The following is an 18,215-nucleotide window of genomic DNA, read 5'->3' as shown; positions in this document are numbered from 1 at the left end:
AGCTTTACTTCATGAATTCTTACTACAGATTTCCCCAGTTGAGGTGTTCCAAGCTTTTTGAAGTCCTCGGGGTTTTTTTAGCCTCTCAGAAAATATCAGATCTTTTTTTATTGTATCATATCCTAAAATGCAGAGAAAGAAAAATACTAACTACTACAAGAAACAGTTATTGGCCTTCAGGAAGAGACTACTGCCCCGCAATGTGTACAAAGCAAGGAACGAGCAAACCCGAGGTGTTTCCTTTGGAAGAAAAGCCCCATGATACAAGAGAAATGTAAGTGCTTCAAATTTTCTGGATGCTGATGGAGCCTACTTTATACAAAGAGCTTCCAGCTAAATGTGGAGTATAGACTGTGTCATCAGAATTAGAATGCAGGAATAAGTTGAAGTACATACATATAACGAAATAAGACTCTAAAAGGGAGAGATAAAAAAAGAATCTTATATTTATATTGTCAGCTTGCTAAAAGTTTAAGCAATTTACTTCATATAGGAAAGATAAAAAATTCTTACTGGGGAATCTGATTATTATTGAGGAGAAATGCCTTTTTAGAAGGACCTATAAAAATGTAAAATTGAGGACAGAGGCGTGAGGTATATGATCTATGACAACAATCTGGATTGAATCTAGATGAATGGAATTTGGTGGAATCTCAAGAGACTGACCTTGTATTCCTATTTAGGTTTTATTTAGAATTGGTTCTGAAAAATTTTTTAATTTAAGTATAGTTGGTATACAATATCATATTCATTATATTAGCTCCAGGTATACGATACAGTGATTCAACATTTTTATACCTTACAATGTGATCACCTCACTAATTCTGGTAATCATCTGTCACTGTGTAAACTTATCACAATATTATTTAACACTTTTCTTCCATCACTGGATTTAGCCAACATAAAATGATACTTTAGTCCTAATCCAAAAGAAGTAGTAAAAAAAGTAGTTAATTTTTAATAGCAATTAAAAGTAGCTAACAAGTATGGCTCATTGCTTCAGAGTGCCCAAATTGTGGGAGCTGTTGTCCTCTTACAGCACTACTTACTGATATCCAATAGGAAAGAGCTTATCTTCACAATCAGAGAGATCATTCAGAATTCCTAAGCAGTCAATTGTCATGGAGCCTGACCAAGGAAAAAAGAACTTATTAGAGAAGATAATGAGATATTTATGTGTATATACACAAATACATATGTGTATATAGATATATAGATAGACATATATAAAATAATTTTATAACTGAAGTCTAGAAAGTATCCCAGTGCTACAGCCAGACTTCCCCTACAACCAAGGCCCATGTCATACCAATCATCATGTGGATATTTTCTGGTTCCAAGCCATTAAGAAACTTCCTTCTCAAGCTTATTCCTTCAAAGTCCACAAACACTCTTCTAAATACTTCAAATCCATTCTCAGGAACCACCTTAAATGGAAACCCAGGGTAGCTGTTAATAGGGTGCCCCTTTATAAATTATGCTCATAATACTGACTCTCTCAGAGGGAAAGTATAGAGCATATCTTAAAATCACCCTTCTGCTTCACTAGCAGGACTTCTGTATTTCTCCTAAAAGGAGGAGATTCTAGGACCACCTAGTAGGAAGATAAAACAAAGTTTATCATCTTGCTTGCTATATTCAGCCTATGTTCCTTGAGTTTCTAGAGAATTCAAAAAGCAATTAACACTCTCTCACCTCGCCTTTGATCAAATCCCGATGTCGTTGGCAATATACTTTTTTATCATCCAGAAAAACACAGTTCTTGGCTCGGGAACACATGAAGTGATAGTTGCTGGTGCAGGATGTGAGACAGCAACCCACAGTGGCTCCTGGCTTTTGGCAGAATTCACATCTCTAACAATCCAGAAAGAACAGAGTCCTATTCAGACTTTCAGATGTTTTAGCCATTTTTCACCTCCTCTACAGAATACCCCATTCTGGGTTTCCTACATTTCATTTTGTTTATTGATAATCTGCTGATTACAGAGAAGCGATGTGAGCCATAAAGCCTGCTCTACCATTCCTCTCTTTCCCACTGTCCATGGGGCCCTGTAACTACTAAATTTAAATATTATAATTTGATTTAGAATCTGGACTGAAACATAGTTTTTCTTCTAAAATACAAGATTGATTTAGAGAAGATGAAACTCAAGATTATGTTAAAACACCATCCTGCTAGAAAGCTATCATATCTGAAAGAACTCAGTTCTAAAAATATTATACTAGTCAGAAGCCTAACAGTTCTCTAGTTATTAGGCTTAACAGGCAAACATCATTACGATTCAAAGATTTCCTTAGCTCATGTCACCACTTTATTCTGTCACAGTCACAATCTGGGCTCCTCTCCAGGGAAGACTTCTTTTTTTCCTTTGCACCCATCCTCCAAGGGTAAGAATAATAATTTGCCTATAGTGTACACCAATACTTGTTACTGACTAACCACTCTGAAAGCACTCTGAAGGTACTATGAAAAACATCAGTGAGGCAGCAGGTGGCCACAGAAAGAACATCTGGAGACTGAGAGGGAATCTCTTCTGCACATTTACCCACCACAAGTTCTTACCAGCTGCTTGCCCCTGATCACAGCCATATGCACATTCTTTAGTGATCCATCATCATCTTCAAACACTTCTGCTGACCACAAAGCACAATTGACATGTGTCCACTCATTTTGGCCAATGTATAGCAAACGGCCAGCATCCTATGAAATAAAGGCATTTTTTAATTTAAAAAAATATAATGTCAAAGATTTTCCTTGGTATTTGCTTTATATCAGTCAAGACAACTTCAATAAGTCAATTAAAATTCTTTAACTTAGGAATATATGCAAAAATTATGATCCTTCTTAAATGTTTCTATTTCCATTTTCCTCCTTTCTGAGTACCTTTTCCATGAACTGGAATTATTTTATAAACACAGAGAATTAAAAAATAAGCAATGTTGTAAATTTATAAAAGTGGACTGACTTCTTTAAAACTGTATTTCAGAGTCAGTTCTCTCAGCTTGTACTAAAAAAACTTTTTTTATTATAAGCTTACTATATGCCAAGCACTAAGGCTTTACATAAATTATTTCCTTTAATCCTCATAACCATTCTGAGGTTTTTTTTATCCTCGTTTTAAAAATGAAACTGAGGGTCAGAGAAGCTCCTTACCAAGGTCAATAACTAAGCAATAAGGCACAGCAATGGATGCGGGCAGCCTGCCAGAACTAAAGATCTTAACCATTCTGCTATATTACACTAAACACAAGCTATTTAATACACAACTTCTATTTTATTGACTTTCATAAAATCTTTTAGAGGAACTTCCCATAGAAATTACTAGACATCAGCAGGTTAATTTAAGGCAGATCATCTTTTAAAGCAACTAAATCAGTTACTGAAGAAACCTCCAAGTTCCACAATCTAAGTGACATTCATTAAGCAAATGGCACTCAGTCATAAAATTTAGACACAAAGAACAAACAGTTCATTACAGACATCTAATAAGTAGGACCCTGTATGCCAAAGTACTTACATTAGCACTGTCATCACCATATGCCAAACATAATGCACACTGTCTATTATCTTCTATGCCTGGGGGTGGGTTCAGTTCTGGACTATCTTCTCGACTTCTATCAGTACCTTGGAGACCCAAAAGACATTCAGTTAAAACTGGCAATACTATGTCTGATTTCGAAGAAAAAAGAAAACAATTCAGCTTAAATTGCCTATAAACACTTCATAAAAGTGTCCAAAGTTATGCTATCTCAATGTCTATTACATTAGAGTATTTATACCAATTCCTTATTAACATTCCAAGTGAAGCAAAAATATGATTTTATTATATTTAAGAATGACCTGAGAATTTCTAATATGGAAGTATATTAAATTTAGATTCACGGTCAATCATTTGCAACTAGAGAGAAATGGATAAAGACTCTTCATTTGGTGCCTTACTCAAAATTGGTGGTGTAGGAGGATGTAGAGGAGTTGGTGAGTCTGGCTCTCCAGGCCCTTTAGGTTTGGGAGCTGGAATAATTTTCTTCATTAAAGGAGGCTGCTCAGTGTGGCTGTTTTCCTCTCGCTCCTGCCACTGAGCATAATTATGGTCAAGTGAAGGTGGAAGCACTGCGTTTGGTAACATCCCACTGCTGAAAATAATTGATTCAACAAATATTTATTGAACTCCTACAATATACCCAGAACTGTATAAAATAATCAAATTCTTGATATCATCAGGTCTCAGCCCCATCCACAAGCCATTCACAGAATGTAAGAGCGAGTCACAAAATTTGGAAACTGTCTAAATGTTCTATTATTTTTAAAAATACATTCTTAATGTATGACTCTTGGTTAAACTCCCAGAAATAAATAATAACCTTATCAAAGAATCAAATTTACTGGAAGAAAAATTCAAGGCTAAATATGAAGAATCAAGAGAGGTAGACGGCATCAAACGTGATTAAAATAGAACACAATTATAACAAGCCCAATTATGAGGTTATAAATAGAACACGTGTACATACACCACAAATTAAACCAGGTTCTTTAAAATGTAACAAATGCAGAAAAAAAAGGGCAATACACTATCATAAACATTAAGTGTTATCTCTAAGCCAGTACTTAAAAGGCATTTTAACCTTTTAATCTTTTAATATTAAAACCTAGTCTATAAAAACCTCAATCTAGAAATATAAGAACTCTCAGATTTCTAGCTGATGAGGAGAATAAAAGTAATACAGAATTCACTTACTTGCTTGATACTTTATTTGGCTCCCAAAACCTGGACTTTTTGACACTGAACCATGGAAAAACACGCTCCATTTGCTAAGAGAAAAACAAACAAACAAAATGTAAGCATGTGGACATTCACTTGGAAACCACAACTTCACACCAGCTTCTCTGTCAATGTGAAGATAATGTCAGGCCACCAAGGGAAAGACCCATCCACTCTGGCGACCTCACCAACTTCCTCTCAAAGAATCAGGAGAATGAATTAAACCAAAAGATGTTTTATACACATAACAAAGCAAAATGTAGAAGACAAAAATCCATTCTGCTCACGGGGTAATTACCCATAGATAAGCATTAAAAACACGAACTATTCATATCATTCACCCGAATAAAGAAGGACTTGACCATGCTGTTGGCTTTCTTAATCTCTGGCTGTCCTCCATCAGAATTAATGGCTGCTTGAATGATCTTCACGATATCATCACTGAACTCCAACTGTATACAAAAAAACAAGCATTAATTATTCATAAAACAATGTGCTCTCAAAATCGCTTCCTCCTTCCCTCCTAAGTCATCTGGCACAGACAGCCACTAGAAAACTGACGTCTCATCTTAATAGTGTAATTTCTCTTTAGAAGAGAACTCTGAGATTCAGCTCCCAATTAACTTGTGGTAGTCAACAGATGCAGGGCTAATAAGGCAAGAATACAAATAAAATAGCCGTATCATGGTAAGTTACCCAAAAGAACCACAATTTTTCATTTAGACTAAAATGAATAAACAAGTGAATAGCAAATACGGACCTTGAGTTAACAGATGATCATTTCTTTATACTTTTAAAACCATAAAATTAAAAGGCATCTATCTACAAATGAATATCCAAATGTTATCTCAAAAGGGACAAATTAACTTCACATTTTACCATTTATCATTTTTCCATATAATATTTTTAATATAAGTTAATTTAATATAAAATAATTTTCAGAGAACTCAGATGAAAGCCAAATAAAAAGAACCAATTTCAGATACTACCTTCCCTATCATAACCTATCTTCTGAAACACAGAGCTTAACTCAGGTATTTTTAGGTATCTGAAGCTACATGACATTTCTAAATATAACACAACTCATCTTTTAATGCTTACACCCAGATTCATCCTTCAAAAGACCCAAGAAAGCTAAACTGGCACTTGAAATTTTGGTAGTTTGCTGTAGAAACATACCACAGATATGTAGTTTCCTTGGTCCATTTTCCTCTTGACTCCCTCCAGATCTAAAGGCTGCTGGTCTTCCTGCTTGCTGACTTCAGTAAGCACCGGTGGGTCAGGTCCTTCTGGGGAGCTGCGGGAAGGTATACTCTCCTCTGTCTCAGGATTTAAGTCTGGAGGCTTGGCCGCCTGTTGCCAGGAAAAATGTGTTTGTTTTATCTAACACTGAAAATGAGGCATCTATGCAAATTCCGATAAAATTAATAAAGATGGTACTGAATGATTCATAGTACAACACATAAAGAACATGAAAATAATAAAAGATTTCTCCAACAATAGGAAAGTTAAAAGGAGCCAGTTATCTAACAGCCTGGCTAAGCTAACTTAAGAGCTTCGTTTAATAACTTCCAAACCTAATATGAAGAAATAGAAACTATCCAGTTCTTTCTGAGTAAGACATAGATGGCAGCTAATTTTCCTATGCCAAAAAAAAAAAAAAGGAGCTTTATTAAAAGACAAAGCAGAAGTCTAGTTCTGAGATAAAGCTATCCATGTGGTTCTTCTAACATGATACCTTGTGTTCCCAGTGACTACATACAAACGTATAGTTCACAACTTGTACAGATAAAAAGTAGTGGTTTTCAAATTATGCCCTGAAGAGCCCTAGGAATTTCCCACAGCCGAAGGGTCTCTAGCTCCACTATCATCTTAGACTAGGCCTCCATTTTCTCTATTACCTAGATGACTATAACTATCTCCTCACCACTGCTCCTGCCTCTAGGCTCAGCGCTCTCCATACTTACCCCTCTCTCTAATCAGAATCACTTTTTTTCTAAAAAAACATTCTAATCGGGTTACTCTTTTGGATGAAGTCCTTCACTGGCTCCCCATTGCCTTCAGAGTTAAAAGTCCAAAGATCTTATAACAGCAAGGCCTTTGAAGACATGATGCCTTCCTATTTCTTACCCCAAAGAAGGTCCTACCCTTGGCTCTAAAAATGCTCTTAATGGTTTAAGGACAAAACAAGCAACTCTACAAAACTACATGAAGAATGAAGCAAAAAAATTTTTTAAAGCAAAAATTTTTAAAGCAAAAAAAAAAGAAAAGGAATACTAAACAAAAAACATTCCACTACTAGGTAAAAACCACCTAAGAACAAACTCTCAGAAAACAAAATGAGACTTGGGCCTACCTGTCGGTAGCGTAGCAAGTGGCTGGTGGTACGAGAGTTCAACAAGGCTGTTAGAACTTGCTTCAGAGATATCTGTAGCTCTTTTTCAAGGGCCAGTCGCCACTCTGCAGGGTGCCGCTCAGTACAGTTCACACACGTGTAGGCCACACTTTCTGGTAGATTAGATAGAATCTCATACATCTCATCTAGGAAAACAAAACCTACAATGAAGAGGTGCTTTGAAGAGTGGGAGAAAGGAAAAAGAGGAAACTATTCCACTAAACTTAATATAAAGCTATATGTTAGGAACAGTATTAAGACCCTAATATCCCCTAAAAACTCACACATATTGATCTCCAAAAGGACACTATTAATACTAATCCAGGATTTGGTTACTGGGGAATTAGTAGGTTATGGTACCAGCAAAGGACAGCAAGTAAATATATCCGAGGGATATGTTCAAGATAAATGAGCATGAACTTGACATAATGCTGTTTATTCTAAAAACCAAAAAGAAACATTTTTTTTAAGACTTCAAATAACAAAACTACCAGAATTTTACATTTGTTGTACTTTGGGAGCTGTTAATGCAGCTGTATCAAGAAAGAAGGAAACTGTAATAAAAAGGCTCCAACCTTCTGTACCTGAAAGATTCTCACATTTGGAATGAACCCAGCGATCACATTTCCCACATTGCATCATCTTACTCTCATAGTCATCATCATCGTAACACTTATCACAGAGAGGACAGAAGTTTCCTGAAAGCAAAACAAAGTTTTCAACAGTGCTCTGGTTCATACACCAGTGACTCTAAAGCTCTTGACTTACATATGCCAACCTGATCTAAAATGAAAGCCACTATTTCTTCTTCTGGAACTACTTACACATGCCAGCATGGATCTACTTTGGAATGTTTACACATCTATAAAGTGTCAAGATTATTCTGATCTCTTACAATATGCCACTAGTTCTCTTCTTTAGACCCATTTTTAAAGGTCATGAGGTAGATTTAGATAATAGACGAATAGAAGGGAGACCTTTATCTCTTAAACATATCAAAGAAATGTTTAAATTTTTAAAAAGAGGTGAGGATATGGGAGAAAAATACAGTTAATTTACACTTTCCCTTATTCCTAGTGCTTTTACAGTAGGGCTTAGAGCAGCATTTCCTAAAATTCTGCACAATGTACAACCTTCAACAATTTGCTTTATCCATGTATCTCCTCTTATTTTTTACTTAATAGACTTAAAATCAATTTGCTTATTTTAAATAACTTCAATATTTTAAATTATCCTGAGTAAAAGAATGAGTATAATATGTTATAATTCTTTTCTAGCATAACTATTAAAATAAAATGTTTGACTCAGTACCACCTTAAATCATTTCTGAAACAATCAAATATCTATATACCTTATACCTCAAGAAATATCAGCTCAGAGCATTTCTTTGTGGTTAGTTATTATAAAACGTCCCCCCCTAATTATTCCCATATAAACTAATAGAACATTTCTAATTGCTATAATTCTCTGTGTAAAGGAAAGAGCAAGCCCAAGAATTTCGTAAATGTGTCTAAATGGTATACTGGACTAGGAAGTGTTCCCCCTCCAAAACACCAAGTACAACATCTAGAAGTTGACAAAACTGCTTTTTTTTTGAGCTACCTTTAGCAAAGAGTTTGGCACAATCATGGCACAGCGAGAAATCGTGAGACCACTGTGCATCCCACCCTTTGCCTGGAGTTGTGGATCCACAGCTCTTACAACGAACACACTTGGTACAGATCTGGAAGAGAAAAGAAATTGAATAGCATTTCTTATATTTAGTATCTCTTCTTATTTAAAAAAGTCACAAATGTCTATAACTGACTTTTCTACTGAGATTGCTTTTTCTAATGAGGCAAAAAAAATTGTTACATGGGTATCCTCAAGCAAAAATATTCTTATTATAAGCTGTGCAAGTCCACAGTCCCACAACAATGCTCTCTGAAACAATATAACATGTGTACTCACCCAAACTTTCTTTTTCTTTGTGGGTTTAGTGGGGTAGTTAGGTCCCAGGCACTCAGGGTGATAACTGTTTCGGCACTTATTACATTCCAGCAGCTGCTATAAAAAAATATAAAGGCAAAAGGGTGAGCATCACATCACCTTCCCTAAACACCTATTACTACTTCATACCCCATTTCATACTTATCTTCAAGTAAGTATAACACATGATTATAACAGTTTAAATTTCTTCATAAATTATCTTCTCTCAATTAAAGCACGGGGATTTATTTCCTACCTAAGGCATTCAATGATGAATATTCTTACAAGGTAGATCTGATTTATTTGAGATTTTATCCAATGCCAAGTTTTCTGCTATATTCCCAAAATTAAAACACAAAAATAAGCAACTGATTACACCCAATTAAATAGTCAAAACAGACCAGGCAAAGAGAAAAATATAAATACAAAATCCTAAATCCAAAGGCAGAAATGGAGATAGGGAGTAATACTCTAAGTAGCTGTATTGCTTAGTTTTGTACCTTTGTAGCCTGATGCTGCCTTCCACAGACATGACAGAACTTGCAGCGACGACAACACCAATTTTCCAGCTGGTCCTCCAGAGGGCGCTCGTTCTCTTCTAAACAAAATTTGTGGAAGGGCTCACAACAGACTTGGCAATACACAAACTACAGAAAGATGGAAACAAAAGTTGTAAAATAACATGTAGACATATCAAGCAAATCCTACTTTTATACTTTGGTCTTTAGGAGTATGGTGCTATCTATATTTTATTCAACATATATTCATTAAGTAATGTCTCTATTTTTTTTAAAAGCACAATATTGGGCACTGCAGGAGATTCAGGGGACTAAAGTGGGAATGGTATTAGAATTATAAAGAAACAAAATAAATATAATCCAAGATTTCATAGAATGTGCTGAGTGCCATAAAATAAATATAAACAAAAAGCTGTGGGAATGTAAGAGTCGGGTAGGGGGTAAAAAGAGGATTTTAAAGGTTTTCTACAATATTCTAAACAATTGTAAGCTCTGGTTTATCCTTTCCATGTCTAATTTTAGAAATGTTATTTCCATATTAATATAGGGATTTTCAAAAATTCGAATGAGGATGACCTAGAATTTTCTTTTGCCATAAAAGCATTCTCGGGACTAGTCAAACTTAAATAAGGTCCACAGATTAGACATTAGTAATATACCAATGTATTTCCTGATTTTGGTAATTATACTGTGGTTATACAGGATAATGTCCTTGGTTTTATGAAATATACAGTGAAATATTCAGAAGTTAAAGGGCGTTGTCTGCAACTTGCTCTCAAACTTTTAGGAAAAAAATGTGTTGACATAAAAAAATGCACATATACTTTATTTCTTATTTTGTAAAATACAAATGCACAAAGAGAAAAGGATAAAGCAAATAAAAACTATTAACATTTGGGGACTCTGGGTGAAAGGGATATGGGAATTCTTTCTACTACTCTTATAAGTTTTCTGGAAATCTGAAATCACATCAACATGAAAAAAGAATTTTAATTCAGGTGGAGGGAGAATTCAACAGGCACTGGTTATGCTTTAGGAGTACAATGAGGGTAGTGGGCTATTAATTAATTCCGTTTTTAAGAATTCTGTGGAATTGCTGTGTACGACTATACAATTTAAATTAGAGCAATTATACTCTGGGAAAAAGAAAACACAGAAGTTGAAGGACTGGTACATAAGTTATTCCTGGGGGTAGCATATATGTAGATGCAAAGCATTAGATTATGTAGGAAAAGAGATAAAGTAGATCCCTAGCACTTGTAGACTAAATATTTTTTGTCTCAATAATATCTAAAGCAACCCTAACATAAACGATACTAAAAGAAACAATTCTGTTTATTATATATACATATATGTAGAAGGGTTTGTTATATATGTATTATATACACACATATATATACATGTACATATACACGTACAGCAATTTATCTAATTACATCTGTAAGTTAAATGCCGGTAGTACAATTGCTAGGTTAAAGGGCATCCCCTTTTTAAAAATAAACACATACTTCCAAACAGCCCTCAGAAAGAAAGACTAATTTATTAGATTTCCATCAATAGAAAGTCCCCATTTCCAAATAATCCTTTCTATCATATTTAATTTCCAGTTTTTGGTCATCAGAGGTTTAATGCTCCCTCCCACCATGTTTTTATTTCTCATTTGGTGAATTATATATTCCTGTCTGTACAGCCTATATTTTTACTGGATGTTAGTCCTTTTTCTTAGTAATTGCTAAGAGTTCTCTAGAGACAAAGGGGTTTTGGTACTCAATATAAAACCATCAAAGCCATCTCTTTTTCAAGAACACTATCTAAACTATGTTTAGATATCTCACTGAAAAATCAGAACTCTAAGAGTAAATTTAAGAGACTATTAAACTTTCCACACTCGCTAACTTTGCTACTTTAATAAGAAGCAGATTATTTCTCGAAATTTCTAAAAAACTTCAAAAGCACTTCATTAACTAAACAGGGGATACAGTATCTGCTACATACCAACAAAACAGAATATGATGATTTTTTTCATCACAACAAAATAATCTACTATCATCCTTTTAAAGGTACGACAAGCAGGTTTAACTTACCTCTACGTGCCCGCTACTGGCACAGAGAAAGCAAACCACTCTGGGTGTTATAGGGACAGAGGTTAAGATTCCCAAGCCTCCCATCTCCCATACATTTTCTGTTTCACAATCCTCCTGTGGAAAGAAGAATCATTTATGAAAGTTTTATAATGACACAACTTTGGATAAAAAATAGGGATAAAAAAAGGTAAAATTAGACCAGAACGTCAAGAATAATTTATTTCAGTGAGTTCAAAAATAACTGCTACTTTTTAAATTTTTTAACCTCACATACAAACTGTTAAAAGGCTCATCTACTGGTTCAATTCACATTAACCAAAAAGCAAAGATATACTGGGATTCAACTTCTCTGTTTTGTTGATTCATCATCAAGCAATCATCATTGTTTGGTAAGTCCTTTGTAAAAGAATTATTTCTTCAGATACTGTTCTCATCTAAACGCACTTTATTACTCAGGATAGGAAGCAGTATTTCAATGCCCATGTTCTTCAGTCAGTTCACAAACAGTGACCAAAAGCTCTCATACACCTGAACCCACCTGCTAATGGTAGTTCTGAATCATTCCTTCACTTAGTGCTGAATTTCCCCTCCTTTAACACCTTTGGTAACATCACTTTCTTCATCTAAAGTCCACAACACTCAATATACTACATGGTTACTAAACACTTTTACCTTAAAGTCCACTCTGATCCTGTGGACTCCATCTGCTGGGATTTTTTGCTTAGAACTATTGCCATTGGAGAGAGTGCTGAGGATGTTCAAAGTGCCAGCATTCTCCTGCTTACTGACTGGAGGTGGTTTTTCCTACAGGGATAGAAGATAAATAAATAACAAACCCACACCCTACATGCCTTCACTTTTACAACAGAAAATAATGCAAATGATAAACCTTATTAATAGATCTGGAAAACATGTTTTCAACATAAGTATCTTATAGAAATGGAGAAGTAATCTTTAGATTTTTTTTTTCCACTGCGGCATTTTATTTGCACATATATATTATATCCCTCAAAAAAGTCCCAGGACTTGTGTTTTCGTCTTGCTTCTTCATGGTCCATGATGCCCGCTGAGGTTGTCAGCACAGTGAAACCAAACTGACGGGACAGGGACAGGTTATTCTGCCAATTTTTTAAATCTTTGAGTTGTACATGCAATCTGGGCTGATTCCCCCACACTTGTTTAACCTGCCTACAAGGTTCACAACAATTTTCCCAGCTCTGTGGTCATCAATGATTTTAAATTTGCCAATGTAACCATTCTTCATCATCACAGTGAGAAACCAGATGACGACATGGCCTAATAAGAACTGGTGTTTGCTTCTCTTATTGGCACTGTTGATGCTCTTGAGGGCACCAGCCAGGATGGACATGTGCGTCAATACAGTGGCATGGAATGATGCTGTAAAGAGCCAGAAGATTCTTAAAAATCTCCCCACAACTCCTCTCTTCCTTCCTCTCTCTCTCCCTCTTTCTCTCTCTTTCTCTCTGTCTCTCTCCACATAAGAAAAATAGTGGGCACAGGGAAGGGTGACTGCTATAGACAAATATTGCTAAAGGATGGTGGAGTGAAAAACTATTATGCTAAGTGGCCTGCAGCATAAGCATAAGCATGTAGGGCCACAAAGAAGGGAAAAACAATCAGGGGAAAGAGACCAAAATAAAGATATAAGCTAAAGCCTAAACCTGAAGTTTGTTAATTTTAAGAATTCCACTGCCATCTACAGAAGCAAAAATGCCATTTCATTCACTCACTCAATTATGTAAACGTCAAGAAGAAAAGCTATTTTCCTATAGATCAGAACACATCCCTGAGAAATGGCAGAGAAACAAATCTCTCACCTTTTCTTTTGGTTTTTGTTTTACAGGAATGCTTGGGCGAGGAGCCACTTTTTTCTGCTTGCTTTGCTCTGGACCTAAAGAATTCAAAATAAATTGCAGTCAGATGCTACTAAACTTACAGTTAATGCTAAAGAGCAAATGACTACTTTAACGATAGGCCTGTGAAGAAAGGGCTATTAGGGAAAAAAGAAAACCTAAACTCTAGACTTTAAATAGGATATTAAGACAATATCTCCAATTCACTGTTTTTTGCTTCTATTTCTTTATTACTGTATAATGTTTAAAAGAGAGCTAATTTTCTTGAACCAAAGACTTAAAAATATACATTTCAGGTTTCTAAATGCTGTTGAAGAGACATAAGTGTTTTTTTCCTGGTACTTCCAGTTTAGCAGTTCCTTCTTGCCTTCCTCACTTACCTGATTCTTGCGGTGGGGGCTGCTTTTTCTTGGGCTCACTAGGAACAGTCTTGGGAACTTCTTTTCTCAGTGGTGCTGTGCTAGGTGGCTGTGGAGGGATGGCTGGTGCTGGCTGAGAGGCTTGCTTGCTGGACTTCCTGGAAGTTGGAGTGGTAACTTGTTTGGATTCAGGTCCTGGGGCAGAGGCAGTCCCTTCTTCGCTCTTTTCCTCAATAGGCCTTCGCAGAGGAGGTTCACTATTGCTTTTCTTGGGGGCAGGATCCTCTCTTACTGATGGGGTAGGTTTCTGACTAGAGTCCACCAAGTTCTTCACAACACTGCTCTCTTTGCTCTCTTTCTTTTCACTGGTCTTAGACTTTTTCTCTTTCTTTTTCACAGCTAGGGGGAAAAAACATGGTAAGCGAGAAAATTTTTATTTAAAATAGAAGTATAGGAATGTAACAATCTTATTCTCAGTTTCTTGCAGCTAAAATTGACACTGAAAGGCTCAAGAGAGTTAATTTAAAAAGCCAAGTTGGTCAGGTGAAATAGGTAAAGTTTATTGCTCTAGGAAATGAAACAAACTAATTTTTATATAAATTTTTTAAATGCTTTATTATGAAAATTTTCAAACATACTCTAAGGTAAAGGGAATAGTAAAATGAACCCCCATGTACCTATTACCCGGCTTCAGTAAACATCAAATATCTGGGAAAGAGCAGTACTTAAAAAACAAAAACTAGTACTCTCTTTACACTAGATACACACAGCTATATGGCATTAAAGCAGGAAGCACTTTGGGGAAGATCTTTTTTACAACATTACCTTTTGCTTGCTTCTGAAGATAGGCTTTGGAAGGCATCCACTGCAGATTCTGGCATTTTCTCATCCTATGATAACAAGGAATACCATATAGTAAACAACATTCAGAGGAGAAGAAAACTGGAACAAGTGTTAATTTGTCTGCAATAATCAGTGAATCTTTATTCAGGTTCATTTTGAGAGCTGAAAAAAAGGACTGCTTGTTACTCAGACTAAATCTGAGCCTTTGAATCCTCTGATCAGCAATTTTACCTACCTTTAGGATCTAAAAGGAGCAAAGATCAAATTATTTTTGAAATAAGACTCAAGTTTCTTGTAACCTAGTACTAACTAGCACCACACACAAAATGATCAGTTGATATTTCTTGTGATCAAATCAGTTTTACTCCCTTATGAGATTGATATTCATATAGTGATCTGAATTCCAAATGGACTAAAATACCCAACAAATCCTCTGTCTGCCACTATAATGCTATAGGTCTATGTCAGGGCTTTGATATATATTTCCTCCCTCAATTTAGTGAAATTCCAACTTAATTTAAAGTTTAAAATTGAATTGAATCCATTTCAACCACTAAATTTAGTATAATTTTATCTTGCTATCATGTATCTTCTTGCTGATCTGTGAATTCTCACTCCTTTGCACTAATAGGACTGAGAAAAGATTTCTGATTAAAGCCAAACTAAACCAAACACAGAACTACTTATTGTCTTCCAGAAATGACCTCTCCAGAAGTAAGTAATACAGCATTTCTCCCAACTATGTTTTACATAAATCACTTTCATCTTATTCATTCATTCAGAAAATATCTGTTGATAGATAATATCTATTCCTTATGCCAGGTACTTTAAGAGATGTTCAATCACCAAAATTTCTGTTTGTGCAACTCTCTTGATCCATTTTAAACAAATGCCAGAGGGCAGAAAGTACATGCACAAACTGACTTTAAAGAAAAGGGAGAAAAGGTAATTACAACTTCCAGATTGAAAATTCCATATGCATGAAAATATTCTGAGTTAAGAGAGCAAAAAGATGTATACGATACCAGAAGGTAGGAGGAAGTGGGGAGGAGGGAGGTAGATGGGGAGAAAAAAATTAAAATCATTTCTTTAATTAAAAAAAAAAAGATGTATACGAGGTATCACCGATACTTCCTGAATGCCATAAAGGTAATTTTATGAGTGATCGAGTAATCAGAGGGATCATTTCATAAACTATATAAATGTCTAACTAATGTACTGTATACCGGAAACTAATTTTTTAAAAAGGTAATTTTAGTTGACCTAATAAACATCATTTTTTAAACCTAAATTTGTCAGTTTTCAAATAAAAAACCCACCAGAGCTGCACTGATATGGTAGCCACTAGGCACATGTGGCTACTTAAATTTAATTAAAATTAAATGAAATGAAAAATGTAGTTCCTTGGCCACTAACTACATTTCAAGTGCTCAATAGCTACATTTAGCTAACGGCCACCATATCAAATGGAGCAAATATAGAACATTTCCACCATTCCAGAATGTTCTGTTAGACAGCACTGTGCCAGAGTATTTATCTAAGCACAACCCAAACCTAGCCACATCACAAAATCCACCTCTGCAACTAATCTTGCAACTCAAGACCTCAATACAACCACATTTAGTTTTCTAATTCATCTCCACAACAAACCAAGCATAAATAAACACCTTCATGGCTAACAGGTCAACAACTCAGAATAAGACACCCACTCACTTGCAGCACTGCTTCTTTATGTTACGGCCACCAAACTTGGGCTTGTCTAAGCAATTAGTACAAAGACCACAGTCCTCAGGCACCTGGCAGCCAGGACACTGCCCACACCGCCTTGACCGCCGTCCTTTCTTTACGGGAGGTTCCTGAGGTGCCTTGTTTCTGGTGACAGGTTTAATTGGTTTGATGGGTGGAGCAAGAGGTTCAGCATCTTCTGAGCCAGCAACTGATGACTTGTCTGTTAAAAAAATATGTCATTAGTTCTGAGAGAATATCTAATTCCTTGTCAGAAGTAAAGATGGAGAGCCTTAAAATCCATTTGTTATCATACACATCCAAACTTTGTTTTAATTGGGGCTCCAAAAAATAAAATGCATTATAATAAAAATATTCATGTGCAGAACTTAGAACCTGTTTAAATAATTATTTGCCTAATAACTTGCAGCTTGATGAGAGCAGAAATCCAAATACTGAAAATAAAACGGTCTAACCTAAAGTTCAAGAATATGAAGTGAATGCTTTTGAAGATTCTCTAAACCTCTGAATTTTATATGGCAGTCACCCAGCATTTAAGAACTATATGGCAACCATGAGAATGTGCCTCCAATCCCAAGGAGCACAACTGACCAAGAGTTCCAGCTGCTGCACTCTGAGTCTGCACTTATCATGGGAGTTGTGCCCAGGCAGTGACTGAGCGAGGCAGGGATGCTAAGGTAGACCTGTTCTTGAGAGCCAGAGGACTCCTCAGACAGTCAGCTTTTGCTCAAGGATAGTCTTGCCAAACTTTCTTACATTGTATGGCAGTTTAGGAAGATCTACTCAAGGATTCTCTCCCTCCTTCATTAGGGTCAGACTTGCAGAGCAGTCTGATAGCTCTCCCAGCCTTCCCTGGCTCCCTCTCCATTTTCCCTCACAGGCATTACCTCTAATAAAAGCCTTGTGCATGTACTCCTCTCTTGCTGTTTTCTGGAGGACCCAGACTAACATATAATGCTATGTAGAGCCTACTAGGCATCCCAAGAATGATCAGCAAACAAATTGAATATCTGCTAAGATTTCAAGGTTTGATATCTCTGACCTACCATCATTCCCCATGGAAGACAAAATCTTTTCCCGTTCTTCCCATGGTAAGGCACTCAGGGTGGGCATGTCATCAGGAAATACAGCTCGTTTTCGGCCAAGGGCAACAGCAGCTCTTCTGCAGACATGTTTAATCCGGGGTCCTCGCACAGAGGTCTCCGATGAATCACTTTCTTGACCCTAAATATGAGGCGAGCCAAAAACAAACAATAACAACCACCTATGTTAAATGAAGCCCACATATTTTTGACTAACTTACAATCTAAAATTAACACATACAACTCTAGTTATTTCCAGCTGATAAGCCATATCACTATACAGGAATCAAGTACTTCCGTATCCTAAAATTGGCAGGAAAAAAAGGGGTTCTAATCAAAAAACAGAAATCACCTAAGCTCCTATTCTCAATTATACTACTTCTTGAAAATTTCCCTCAAAATTCAAGTTGCCAGTCTATATTATCAAAAAGTTCAGTCTGGCATAAAAAAGGCTTATCTAATCATAGAATATTTCTTATATTTCCCTGATCAACAGAGAAGTAGGGGGAAATAACCTATAAAGGAAATATAAAAGGCCATGGTTTCAAACAGAAATGTCTCACAATTTAAAGAGCCACTGCTCTTA

General features: G+C 35.9%; 1 protein-coding gene across 8 annotated transcripts in view; it reads right to left on the bottom strand.

Annotated features, from left to right (window-relative positions):
• Positions 1-18,215, bottom strand: part of KMT2A (lysine methyltransferase 2A) — a 74,822-nt gene that overhangs the window by 27,493 nt on the left and 29,114 nt on the right. For 5 of the 8 annotated variants that reach the window (XM_039888057.1, XM_039888062.1, XM_039888064.1 and 2 more), the window contains 21 exons: positions 17,594-17,771; positions 16,515-16,749; positions 14,784-14,848; positions 13,980-14,357; positions 13,564-13,637; positions 12,398-12,529; positions 11,726-11,839; positions 9,624-9,770; positions 9,106-9,201; positions 8,758-8,878; positions 7,731-7,853; positions 7,117-7,301; positions 5,940-6,113; positions 5,102-5,212; positions 4,737-4,810; positions 3,941-4,134; positions 3,519-3,625; positions 2,564-2,701; positions 1,696-1,854; positions 1,310-1,427; positions 1,050-1,128 (listed from right to left, as the gene is read on the bottom strand). In XM_039888057.1, coding sequence (XP_039743991.1) covers positions 1,050-1,128; positions 1,310-1,427; positions 1,696-1,854; positions 2,564-2,701; positions 3,519-3,625; positions 3,941-4,134; positions 4,737-4,810; positions 5,102-5,212; positions 5,940-6,113; positions 7,117-7,301; positions 7,731-7,853; positions 8,758-8,878; positions 9,106-9,201; positions 9,624-9,770; positions 11,726-11,839; positions 12,398-12,529; positions 13,564-13,637; positions 13,980-14,357; positions 14,784-14,848; positions 16,515-16,749; positions 17,594-17,771 — 3,002 coding nt within the window. The remainder of the gene's footprint in view (positions 1-1,049; positions 1,129-1,309; positions 1,428-1,695; positions 1,855-2,563; positions 2,702-3,518; positions 3,626-3,940; positions 4,135-4,736; positions 4,811-5,101; positions 5,213-5,939; positions 6,114-7,116; positions 7,302-7,730; positions 7,854-8,757; positions 8,879-9,105; positions 9,202-9,623; positions 9,771-11,725; positions 11,840-12,397; positions 12,530-13,563; positions 13,638-13,979; positions 14,358-14,783; positions 14,849-16,514; positions 16,750-17,593; positions 17,772-18,215) is intronic. The other 3 variants (XM_039888059.1, XM_039888061.1, XM_039888058.1) reach the window with 2 other exon arrangements.

Source organism: Pteropus medius, unplaced genomic scaffold (genome assembly GCF_902729225.1).
Source record: "Pteropus medius unplaced genomic scaffold, Ma_sr-lr_union100, whole genome shotgun sequence".
Taxonomy (NCBI): Eukaryota; Metazoa; Chordata; class Mammalia; order Chiroptera; family Pteropodidae; genus Pteropus; species Pteropus medius.
This window is presented reverse-complemented; position numbering and strand designations above follow the sequence as displayed.